The sequence below is a fragment of the Chinchilla lanigera genome, unplaced genomic scaffold, assembly GCF_000276665.1.
Source record: "Chinchilla lanigera isolate Chin_1 unplaced genomic scaffold, ChiLan1.0 scaffold00032, whole genome shotgun sequence".
NCBI classification, from domain to species: Eukaryota; Metazoa; Chordata; class Mammalia; order Rodentia; family Chinchillidae; genus Chinchilla; species Chinchilla lanigera.
Window position 1 is genome coordinate 2,424,530 of NW_004955433.1, and position 12,183 is coordinate 2,436,712.

Genomic DNA, 12,183 nt, shown 5'->3' on the forward strand with positions numbered 1-12,183 from the left:
TCCCTGCATTCCTGGAATGAATCAGACTTGGTCATGCTGTATGATTTTCTTGATGATTTGCCGCATTCTATTTCCTAGTATTTTATTGAGTATCTTCGCATCCATGCTCATTAGGGAGATTGGTCTGTAGTTCTCTTTCTTGGTTGGGTCTTTTTCTGGTTTTGGTATCAGTATAATACTTGCCTCCAGAAATGAGTTAGAGAGAATTGCTTACTTTTCAATTTCATTGAAAAGTTTGAGGAATGTTGGTGCTAAGTCTTCTCTGAATTTCTTGTAAAATTCTGCTATGAGTCTTTTAGGGCCTAGGCTTTTCTTTGTCAGTAAATTTTTAATCATGTTTTCAGTCTCATTAATTGATATTGGGTTGTTCAGGATTTTTATATCTTCTTGATTCAACTTTGGTAATTTGTACGTATCTAGGAATCTGTCCATTTCTTATGAATTTTCTATCCTCTCAGAGTAAAGATTTTCAAAGTATGTATTAATGATCTTTTAAATTAATTAGGTATTAATGATCTTTTGATCTGTAGGATCTGTTGTGATTTCATCCTTTTCATTCCTTATTGCATGAATATGAGTTTTTTTCCTTTCGTTTTTTGATAACGTTGGCTAAGGGTTTATCAATTTTATTTGTTCTTTCAAAGAACCAACTCTTTGATTCATTTATTTTTTGTAGTGTTGTCTTTGTCTCAGTTGCATTAATTTCTGCTCTGATCTTTATAATCTCCCTTCTTTGGGCTTTGGGTTTGACCTGTTCTTCTTTTTCAAAGAGTTTGAGGTGCAGCCTTAGGCTATTTATTTGTTCTCTTTCTGTTTTCCTTATGTGTGAGTTCACCACTATAAATTTGCCTCTGAGGACTGCTTTCATTGCATCGCACAGATTCCAGTAAGTTGTATGTACATTTTCATTTGTTTGTAGGTATTTTTTAATTTCTTCTTTAATTTCTTCTGTGACCCATTGCTTGTTCAGGAGGTTGTTGTTTAATTTCCAAGTGTTTATGGAGTTTTTGTAGTTTCTTTTGTCATTAATTTCCAATTTCATTGCACTGTGGTCAGATAATATGCATGGGATAATTTCATTTCTTTTGCATTTAGGTAGGTATGCTGCATGGGCTCGAATGTGGTCTATTTTAGAGAAAGTCCTGTGTCAGCTGAGAAAAATGTGTATTCTGATGTTGTGGGGTAGAACACTGTATACATCTACTGAGTCCATTTGTTTGCAGATTTGGTTCAGATCTGTTATTTCTTTGCTGATTTTTTATCTAGTTGACCTATGTCTTTGTGTCAAAGGGGTGTTGAGCTCCCCTATTACTATAGTGTTATTAATTATTTGGGTTTTCATGTCTGTTATATTTGTCTTATATAGTTTGGTGCTCTGACATTTGGTGCATACATGTTTATGCTTGTTATCTCTTCCTCTTGTAGTTTTCCCCTGACCAGTATGTAGTGACCTTCTTTATCTCTTTTGATTATTGTCGGTTTGAAGTTTACATTTTCTGCAAAAATAATAGCTACACCTGCCTTTTTCTGGATTCCTATTGCATGGATAATTATTTTCCATCCTTTGACTTTCAGTCTATGAATTTCCTTTTGAGTAAAATGTGTTTCCTGTATACAGCATATTGTTGGAATTTGTTTCTTAATCTACTCTGCCAGTCTTTTTCTTTTGATGGGTAAATTGAGGCCATTTACATTTATGGTTATAACTGATATGTGTTGACTTATCATTGTCATGTTATTTACTTGCTGTTGGTTTCCTATTTTATCTACCTGCTTAATTGCTTGCTCTGCTTGAGGATTCCTTTCTCTAGTTGTTTGTGAAATTGTCATTTTTTTTTTTCTCTATCTAGAATATCTTTTAGTACTCTTTGTAAGGATGGCTTGGCACTCATGAAGTTCTTCAGTCGTTGTTTGTCATGGACATTTTATTTCTCCATTGAATTTGAAGGATTGTTTTGCAGGATACATAAATCTTGGTTGGATGCTGTCTTGTCTCAGGACCTGTAATACTTTGCTCCAAGCTCTTCTCCATTGGATGGTTTGTGTGGAGAAGTCTACTGTGATTCTGATGGGCTTTCCTTTGTAGGTGATCTGTTTCTTTTCTCTAGCAGCTTTTAATATTCTGTTTTTTTGCTGGAGATCTTGGATCTTGATTATTATAGGTTGGGTGTAGTTTTATTTTGGTTATGACTAGTTGGAGTTCTATATCATTTCCCTGTATTATCAGATTCTGTTTCCATGCTTGGGAAATTTTCTGCTATTATTTCTGCAAATATTCTTTTATGTGTCATTTGTGTTGCCTCCTACTGTTTCATTGACTCGTATTAGTCTTACATTGTTTCTCTTTGCCTCATCTTGCAGCTACTGAATTGAGTTTTCCTGGTTCTTTATTGATTTTAAGAGGTCCTTTCTTTAAGGATCACTAGCTGCCATGCTGTCTTCAAGATCTGAAATTCTATCTTCAGCTTCATTCAAGCAGTTTTGCCAGCTTTCAGTGGAAATTTTTATTTTCTGGATATCTCTCTGAGTCTATTTCATGTGTTCTAGTTCATTCCTATATTGTTCATTTAATGTTTCCATCAGTTGCCTATTTTCATCTATTTTTTTATATATTTCTTCTTTAAATGTTTTGAGCAATTTCATTATTGTTGTCAATTTCATTTTTTGCCTGAGAGACTATTTCTGATCTGCTCTCTTGTATGGCCTGATGGAGTTGTTTCTTTACTTCCATTGCAATCACTTCAGCAATTTCAGGTGTGTATTTACAAAGTTCTCCTATGTTGATGTCTCCTGGACTTGTTCTGAGTTGGGTGGAGTTCTGAGATTTTGTTTTAGTCCCTCATCTTATCATGTTTGATGCCTGAGGTAGAACACTCAGTCTCCCTCTTTCCTGGCAGCTCAGCAAAGGTTGCTAGCATCCCTAGTTTTCCTGGTGATCAGGCTTGCCCCTCAATTTCTGCTGAGATGCGCTGCTCAGTCTGGGGTCTTCCAGCAGATGGTAAAGTGTACCTAGTTCTCCCAGGTCTCAGATGTGAACTGTGATGTCACCTGATGGCAGACCATCTGGTGCAGTGTCCTCTCGCAGCTCAGGGTATGCATAGGACCCAGAAGTGGGCTGCACTGGTTGTGCAATTACAGAGCAGTAGTCCTGTGTCCCCACTCAATTCAGGGTGCAGGCAGAGCCCAGATACCAATCGCAGGGTCACCAGTTTGTGGACCACCTGATTCTGTGTCTCCAGACAGCTTATGGTGTGCACAGGAGCCAGAGGTGGGTTGCACTGGTGGTGATCTCGTATTGCCTATTTCTGTGACCTCCAGGAGGTCAGGGCGCACATAAAGCCCAGATGTGAACTGCAGTGCCAGCAGTTCATGGACTGCCTGCTCTAGTACATCTGGTGGCATAGTACACGCGCAGGAAGGGCCCAAACGCGAACCCTGGTGTTCCCAGTTTATGGGTGTTCTGAGTCAGAATCTCCTGTCTGCGCTGGGTGCACAGAGGGTGGAGACTCAGACTGTAATGGCGACAGGGTTGTGGGTTACCTGCTCCGCCCCTAGGAAGTAGCTGATGACATTTCAGTACTTTTCATTTCTGCTTTTTATACATGAAGTTTTAAAAAATTTGATCGTTATTGCATGTTGAGTTTTATATTTTTTTGTTAAACATTGTATCTTAAGATCTTTCCTATGTCATTAAAATTCTTACAAAGTATCCTTTCAAAGCTGTTTTATAATATTTTGTATGGATATATTATAATTTTTTCAGCTAGATTCCTTTTCTTGGGCATATGATTGTTTAAAATATTCCATTACTATAAACATCACTTCTATGAACATAGATCTGCCTCTCTCATGCACGCAATGCATTCTGTCATTGCGTAAGTGTATAGCTATTTATTGAAAAGTCTGAATTTGATGAGGTAAAAACTTAGTTTTTCCATTCTCTGCCCCCAACTGTGTGCTGTATAATTTTCTCTCTCTGTTAGGCTCAGGCATGTTAGATGTCATAGTTCCAGTGATGGTAACAGAAAGTGCAACCTAACTTGAATCTTGTATGACCCAAGAACCTTCCTCACCTAATTGGGAGCCATGCTTTTAAGGCTCCCATGACGTGAAATGCAAAGGGCTTATTAGAATTTCAGCGTTGTCCCACTCCAGACCTTGGAGTGTTCAGTTAAGTGCCTTGCCTCCAGGCCTGACTTCTCTGGAGTAGAGGCCAAGGAAGGAGAATCATGGAGGATAGGCAAATGCCTCAGCTAGCATCTCCATATTTGTGGTCACCATTTTGATTGTTGCTGACATCCTTTCTGTAGCATTTGTCCCACCTGCCAGTCTCTCCTGGCAGGTACCTCCTTGAGCCCCTCAGAACTTTGTCTTTTCTCATGGCTTTTGCTTTTACTTGGATTAAGTATTGATTTCAGTAAGGTCTTTTTGGTGGGCTTTATTGTTGGCCTTATTTAGCATATAGGACACTAACTTTACTTTAGATTTCAGATTTGGACCCTCTCTTGAGTCCTATAGAAGTTCATTTCAAATACATATAGAAAATTTACAGCAGCTGTTGAAATCATTGCCAAGCATTCTTCCTACTGTTATTTTAATGACAGTGAGTTCTCAGCCCAGCAAGCGCATGTTTGCCTCATCTGCATAGTGGATGTGTAGCAATAAACTGGAAGTCTGTCGACACCCAAAAAACCTTCTTTTCAAGAAAGCAATACAAAACAAAAACCTTTTTTTGCTGTAACAAATAGTTATGGTTGCTTTTGTCCATTCACCCCCTTAAACATCCTTCGTCTATTTTCTGTACCACAGATCAACAAACTGTGAGGGGCTGGGGATATAGCTCAGCAGCAAAGTGCCTGCCTGCAAGCGCAAGGTTGTGTTTGATTCCTGGTACCGGAAGAAAAAAAAAAACAAAAGAAACTGTGGACTTTGGGCCACTTCCAGCTCTCTACCTGGTTTTTTTTGTTTGTTTGTTTTCTTTTTGGTTTTTCTCAGGTACTGGGAACCGAACTCACAACCTTGCGCTTGCCAGGCAGGCGCTTTGCCACTGAGTTAAATCCCCAGCCCCTCTCTACCTGTTTTTATAAGTAAAGTTTTGGGAACACAGCTGCATGCCTTTATGTATTGTCTGTGGCTTCTTTTGTGCTACAACAGCAGAGTTGAGTAGTTGTAACTGAGCCCATTTGGACTGCAAAGCCTAAAATATTTTCTGTCTCACTATTTACAAAGAAACTATTCCAATTCCTGTTTCACACCCTTCCTCTAGGATTCCTTTTAAAACAGACCAGATATGCCATTTATCTGCTAAGAAACATTAAATATGTTTGACTGCTGACAGGATATATTCTAATCCTTACATTTAAATCCCTTTGCAGCCTGATCTTACATCACTATCGCAGGTTCAAGTTCAGTATTTCCTGCTGTTTTCGGACAAGATTGGGTGGGTTCAAGGTGGTATGGCCATGGACTACGTGTTGTTTTCAGTGGTGCAGCCTGAAAACCAGACTTAGAAATTGGCAGCTACAGGCAGAATTTGGCCTCCAGACTAATTTTGTTGGATCCAGATAATGGTTTTGTTTTGTGCTAGCCGTTTTTGCCGAATCAGGAGTTGTGGTGACACTGCCTCCACATCTACTTCATGGCTAAGTCCATTTGCTTGGAGCAGCTGCTCTGTCTCCCACAGAGGCTGCCCTCTGCCTCTGCCTGGCCTGTATCGTGCAGAGAGTGTAGGTATGTGCTCTTATACCCCATTCTCTTCAGTTATGCATATTCTGTAGATACAGAGCTACTTCTTACTCACGCCACCCACCTCGTTTTCACATGACCTCACGCTGGTCCCTCTCTGCCTAGAAGATGCTCTGTGTCCTTTAAAACTCATCTTTTAAGACTCAGCTTAATTATCACCTTTGTTATGGAATCCTCCATGTCAGAGTCCATCACTTCTGTGCCCTTGTAGCAGTTGCTCATCTACCTAGAGTGGTACCTGTCATGTTGTATTTTAAACTAGATTGTAAGCTCCATGACATGAAGGTTGGTATCTTACTCATCTTTTTGCTTTTAGTTCCTAGCATGGTTTGAGTGTTCTTTTCCTTTCATTGTCTCACATAGTTTATTTATTCTTCTTGGTAGCTTACAAAAAATTCATTTGTGTTTTTCAGATAGCTGCGTTCATCTTTCTTGAAGATCAGCAATATATTATAGCTGTATCCAGGGTCACAAACTAGTGAGTGATGGGAGTAGAGTTCACATTGACGTTTGTCTGTCTTGAGAGCTCACACCTATGGTGCTAGGCCGCTTCTGACTGTGTATGTAAGGTGAAGTTTACTAGATCTCAGTTCCTAATTGTGAGTGATGGATAATAATACCTACTTTGTGGTGTTCTTGGAGAAATGAATATTTATGTAGATATTAGACCAGAGCTTGACATGGACATGGAGTTGGACAATCAGTTATTACTATTACTATTTAATGTTCTGTAGGAAAAATGCAGATTACCTTCTTTTCTTGGGGTTAAGTAAGAGTAGTGGCCCATATTCAGAAACTGCTAGACTACCCTTTATGTAATCTTAGAGTATTGCATTTGGGAGGAGTTTTGGAAGCCAAACGGATCAACCAGTGCTTATTCAAAGCAGGAGTTTTCAGTGAGAGAAGATTGGCCATCTAAAGACTATTAGGACATTACAGTGACAGAAGCTTACCACTTTATTGGTTAAAAGTCATTAATACGTCCTCTTTAGTTTTTATTATTGTTAGTTTTGTCCTTTATAAAATGTAAAAATCTTTTCTTTTTTTGTTTCTTTTAAACACTAATTTATGGTCCTCCAAGTAATTGAACAAATTTACAACTTACTCTGTACTGGTGGTTCTCAGAGTGTGGGCCTGAAACCCTTTTTAACCAAGGCACTTTTCCTCAGGAGACTTCCTTTCTTCTTCACCTTTGTTTTAAGTCAGAGAATCTGTGTAGATTCTGAAAACACACTAAATTTTTTATCTCTCTGTGTGCATTTTTCTGGAGCCAAGTTTTATTGGCCTAAGAATTAATGACTTAGATATGTTGGTGACTACATTTTGCTCTGAGATGAAACATAACATGCATCTCAAAGGGACAAAAATGGTTAAGATGACTGATTTTTGACTTTCTAATGCTAAAAAATGTTACTGAAGACAAAAGTTAAGAATTACGTGGAAAGGGATTGATCTGTGAGTGGAGGCAAAAAAAACAACAACAAAAACCCAGAGGCACAGTCCATCTGTATCCACTGAGTTACTATCCTTGACATCTTTCATAAAATCTTCTACTTAGGGTATTAAGCAGAATGTAGCAGTCAGTAAAAAGCAGTCTTTTCTTCAAAGCACCTGGGCTATAGGATGAGGAAAATAAGTATTCTACACTGCAGTGGACAATCACTTTAGCCAAATGTAAATACTACTGTGACTGTTGTACTGTACATTCAAATGCAGCATTTAGCAGACAGAGTTCACTGAAGGGGTTCAGGTCAATCCAATCTTTGCTTTTTTTTCCTTTTGTACCAAGTCATATACACTGTTTTTGAGACTCAAACAGATAATATCCTTGCCTTTAAAAAAAAAAAACCAAGTCATTCCAGCTTTCGTGAGACTACAAGGTGTTCTTCCACAGGACAGCACGGTGGAAGTGCGAGTAACCGACACACAGGGAGCGAGGCTTGCAGGTGCTGCTTTCCTGAAGTGTGCTCAACCCAGACACATCTCCGGGCCACGTTTTAATAAAACCAGCACACACGTGTGTTATTTTTAAATGTAATGTCAATACTGATTGTCACCAGTTGCCAATGAAATAAAGTAATTCCATAATTTTGGACAGCATTTAAACAAAAGGGTAAAATACTGTGGTTATAAATATGTTTAAGAATTCAGTAGTGTGCACAGTACTAAAGGTTAGAGGTGCTGAAATTTGGACAAAGGTGTGAACTATTTTAAAAATATTTTTGTATTTGTTAAAACTTAAATTAAGGGTGTGTGAGTACAGCTCAGAGGCAGAGCTTATGGTGGCCCTGAAAGTTGCAAGGAAATAAATGTTTCACATTTCTGAAGCATTTGTTATTTTTGGCTTATTGTAGGAATGGCAATAAATGCCACAGAATGTATAGTTTTTAAAACCTGAGAAGTTCTGTATCTGAAGTATAATATAACTTTACCAAATATGTCAAGTTGGACATATTTTTTTTTTCTTCTATCTACTTTCTACATTTACCTTTGCTCTAATACCCCCCACCCCAACAGGGGACTGAACCCAGGGCACAGGACAAGCTAGGCAAGCGCTCTACCCCTGCGTTCTGTCCTCAGCCCCGCAGTTCTTTAGCAAAGGCCAAAGAAATTTATTGGAACTGTCTGTGATGGTCGCTTCAGTTGGCAGTTGAAAGAAGGATAACGTAAGGTAAAGTGGAAAATTAAGAGAACACTGAAAGAAGACAAGGGCATCCCTAGGCCTTTTCTTTTTTCCTTTTTAACATAAAATATGTATGGTGTCTTTTCCGCCACGTGAACTACTTGCTTCATTGCACAGTAAAGTCTCCAAAGTCTGTGAACTTAATAAAATGAACTAGGAATGGCTTTGAGTTTTTTTCCCCTCTCAGAACTCCCTCTTGCGGATTGGCATAAAGTGAGAATTCTTCCAGTAATGTCCTGACTTTCTCACTGAGCTTGGTACTGCATTAGCCCAAGTGTGTGTCAAATGCTGTTTGATTATGATGAGAGAATAATCTAGATCAGGAGGAATTCTCTTTATGCTTCTGTAGCACATTTCTCACAGTGCTTTCAGAATCATTAGAAAATGGAAATCTTGTTTGGACTTGGGCTTTTCCTGTATGTTTTTTGGTCAGTTAATTAGAAGCTTTGTATGAATTGTTAGAGATTGATTTATTTGGCCAAAGGCAAAATTCTGTTAACAGCTGAATATAATTGATTTTATGTGGTATATTTAAGAATAAAACTCATTGATTTTGATTAATACACACAAAGACTTTTCAAGGGTACTAGAAGTTGGGTTTAGGGTTTTTTATGAATAGGACTGCTTCACTGTATACACTGTTTTTTGCTAACTAAGAAGATAATTGATGTAGCCTAGATAGAGTGCTGAAAAACTGGAATGTTTTTCCATCCTGAAAATGTCTCTGTAAAGGATGTATCATCAAAATGTCTGTAGTGAAGTACTTTTGTTCTGGACTCATAAAAGCATTATTTTCCTGAAAATGTCTCTATAAAATATGTATCATCTAAATGTATGCAGTCAAGTACTTTTGTTTTGGACTCATAAAAGCATTATTTTCTAAATGTTTGTACGTGAATCAACAAATAGCTTTAAGAGAAAATATTGCTAATTCCTTAGGGATGGGAAATAGTGTATGTATTGAAAATATACCTTGGAGAAAGTACTTGGAAATCAAGGACCCTCAAGTGGAAAACTTCAGAACATTTGGATATAATACGTTCTATATGGCAGTTAAATCTTGACATATAAGGAGATATAAACGTAGCTCTGTGTGTGTGTGTGTGTGTGCATGTGTGTAAGTGTAAGTAACCTGGGATTGAACCCAGAGTCTCATATGTGCCAGGTATGTGCTTTATCACTGAATTACATTCCTACTTCTTTTAAAAAAATTTATTTTGAGAAGGGTCTTGCCAGGTTGCATAGGCTGGTGTTAAACTTGTGATCCTCCTACCTCAGCCTCCCAAGTAGGTGGAACTACAGGTGTGTGCCAGTATCCCTCATATAAAATGTATCATTCTAAAGGAAGCGTTAAAGAGGTTTTGTTTTGTTTTTCCACATTCATAATAGGGTCTCATAATAGGTAATTACATTAGAGAAGGTTGGTTTATTTAATCTTTTTCTTTTTCTTATAGCACTAAAGATCAAACCTAGGGCTTTACATATGGTAGGCAAGTGCTCTACCACTGGCTGATATCCCTAGTCCAAGTGAATATTTGAAAAACATCAGCTAGATTCTACAGTAAATACTGATGTTACCCAAACTGTGTTATCTTTTTACTTCTCCATTGTTAATGTAATACATATCCTTTCCTTTCAGTTGGATATGTCAAGTGACCAGATAACTGCGAACCTGCAGACTGTTATTAATGAAGTCTGCAGGCACAGACCACTGAATCTGGGTAAGTGGTTTGCTGAGGGTAGACTTCCTTATAGTTATTTATCACTGTTAAAAAGATAAAATATTAAGAAAACAGTTAACATCCAAGTATAAAGCAGCACTGTTTCCAGGAATTAGAGAAATAAAATTTAATTTCCAAAGGATTCCTCATTACTTTGTGAATGATTTACAGTGTTTAGAAAGGGACTTTATCACTACTAAAAGGAATATATCCAGAGCTCTTGGTAAATGTCTACATTATTTCTACCATTAAATGTAATGAGGTTGGGGGAGGCTGATTGCTTTACAATTGGTATTACATAGAAACTTACAGCGATATAAAATCAATTACGAAATTCCGTTTTGAAGCCGCATCATTCACTTTGTTCCTGACACTAGCAGTTGACTTTTTATTTTAGAAAGAAAGGTTATTTTTTGTCATATCACGAGAGTCACTTTTTTAAAATGGGGTGATTCATAAAGAATCCCAAAAGTTGATCACAACATAGAAACTGCAGCAGGGTAGAATACAGGCTCGTATAGCACCTGTATTGTGTTCTGTGCCATCCAAATTCCTTGCTCACATGGCTCTCATGGATTGTTGAAGCCAGGGGTCCACTGTGCTTAGTTTATTATTTACTTATAGGTTTATCATGATAGAAATTTGTCAGGTTTAGTTTTATAATTATGGTAATAAAAATAATGTTATTTTTTACCTTAAGAGAATTAAGCATGCTGGTCATTAAATAGCTCATTTGTAAATTCTTTTGCCCTAAATATGGTCATAGTACTGAGTCATTGTATGTGTATGAAGTCTTACATTTCATGGAGAACTTTGATTTCAGTATAGGATCCTTCGAGACTATAGCAGGAGTGGATTGATGAGTAGTAAATCCTCTAAGGAGTGCAGTTATTCTCTTTAAATGAAGCTCCTTAGCATTGTTCCTTCGAAAAGCTTTTTAATTTTTAGAGGATTTTACCATTTTATTAACACAAAATTAGCATCTGTGCTACTTTAAATAAATATTCATAGTATTTCCATCAGTTGTAAGTATCACCACCTGCTCACTTCACTGTTGACTTTGCAATAAAATAAATTCCATGTGGTCATTTTCTAGAAGAAAGAAATGGATTATTAGTGAGTATGTAGTTTCAAGGATAAATCTCTAGGATAGCTAGTTTGTCTCCTACTCCAGAAATGAAACTATGTTGCTTTATAATTTAAAATATTTGGCAATATAGTACTTTGTAAGTGAAAATATGAGTCCAGTGAAGTTTCCTATTGTATGTTTGTATTTGTTTCTCAGGGATCTGTGGAATAAAATCAAAGTTGGTTTCTGTCTTTTTTTCCAGGTCCCTTTGTGGTCCGTGCTTTTCTTCGTAGTTCAACAAGTGAAGGTTTACTATTAAAGATTGATCCATTACTGCCTAAAGTAGAAACTGAAGAAAATAAAGAAGCTGCCTAAAAGTGTTTAATTGTGAAATTAATTTGAGTGGATTAAGAAGCAACAGAGAAACTTATAAAACTGCATAATTTCTACACTTGGTGTCTTGTGATTTCTTGTTTATTACACTTGAAGTGAATTTTATTTTATGTTCTGTTTTTTGAGACAGGCTCACTATATAGTTCAGGCTGGACCTGAATTCACTATGTAGCCCAGGTTAGCCTAAAACTCATGGTGATCCTCCTGCTTCAGCCTCCCAGTGCTGGGATAACAGGTGTGTGTCACCATGCCCAATTTGAAAGTAAATTTTAATACTAAAAATTCTTACAACTGTTGCAAAAATGAGAAAAACTTTTCTCTGTGTCTGAACCTCCTTTTAGATTCTGTTACATTATCTTCCTTAGTATCCACCGTCTACATATTGATAGATAATAACAGCAGTTTCTAGCTTAATAACTCTTTGGGAACTATAACCATCTGAGGGAATAGTAACATTTTCAGTTCCCAGAAGGCAGACAAAGGCATAGTCATGAGTTACATCACAGTCATGACTACTTCCTAGAGAGAAAAATGTAGGAAGTGTTCATTTTAAGGATACCCCCGACCCAAGG

General features: G+C 37.4%; 1 protein-coding gene across 6 annotated transcripts in view; it reads left to right on the forward strand.

The window, feature by feature from the left end:
- Mrpl1 (mitochondrial ribosomal protein L1) overlaps nucleotides 1-11,669 on the forward strand; it is a 108,369-nt gene extending 96,700 nt beyond the window's left edge. For all 6 annotated transcript variants that reach the window (XM_013516260.1, XM_005388201.2, XM_013516258.1 and 3 more), the window contains 2 exons: nucleotides 10,068-10,149; nucleotides 11,481-11,669. In XM_013516260.1, coding sequence (XP_013371714.1) covers nucleotides 10,068-10,149; nucleotides 11,481-11,593 — 195 coding nt within the window. In that variant the 3' untranslated portion in view covers nucleotides 11,594-11,669. The remainder of the gene's footprint in view (nucleotides 1-10,067; nucleotides 10,150-11,480) is intronic.
- Nucleotides 11,670-12,183: the final 514 nt, after the last annotated feature.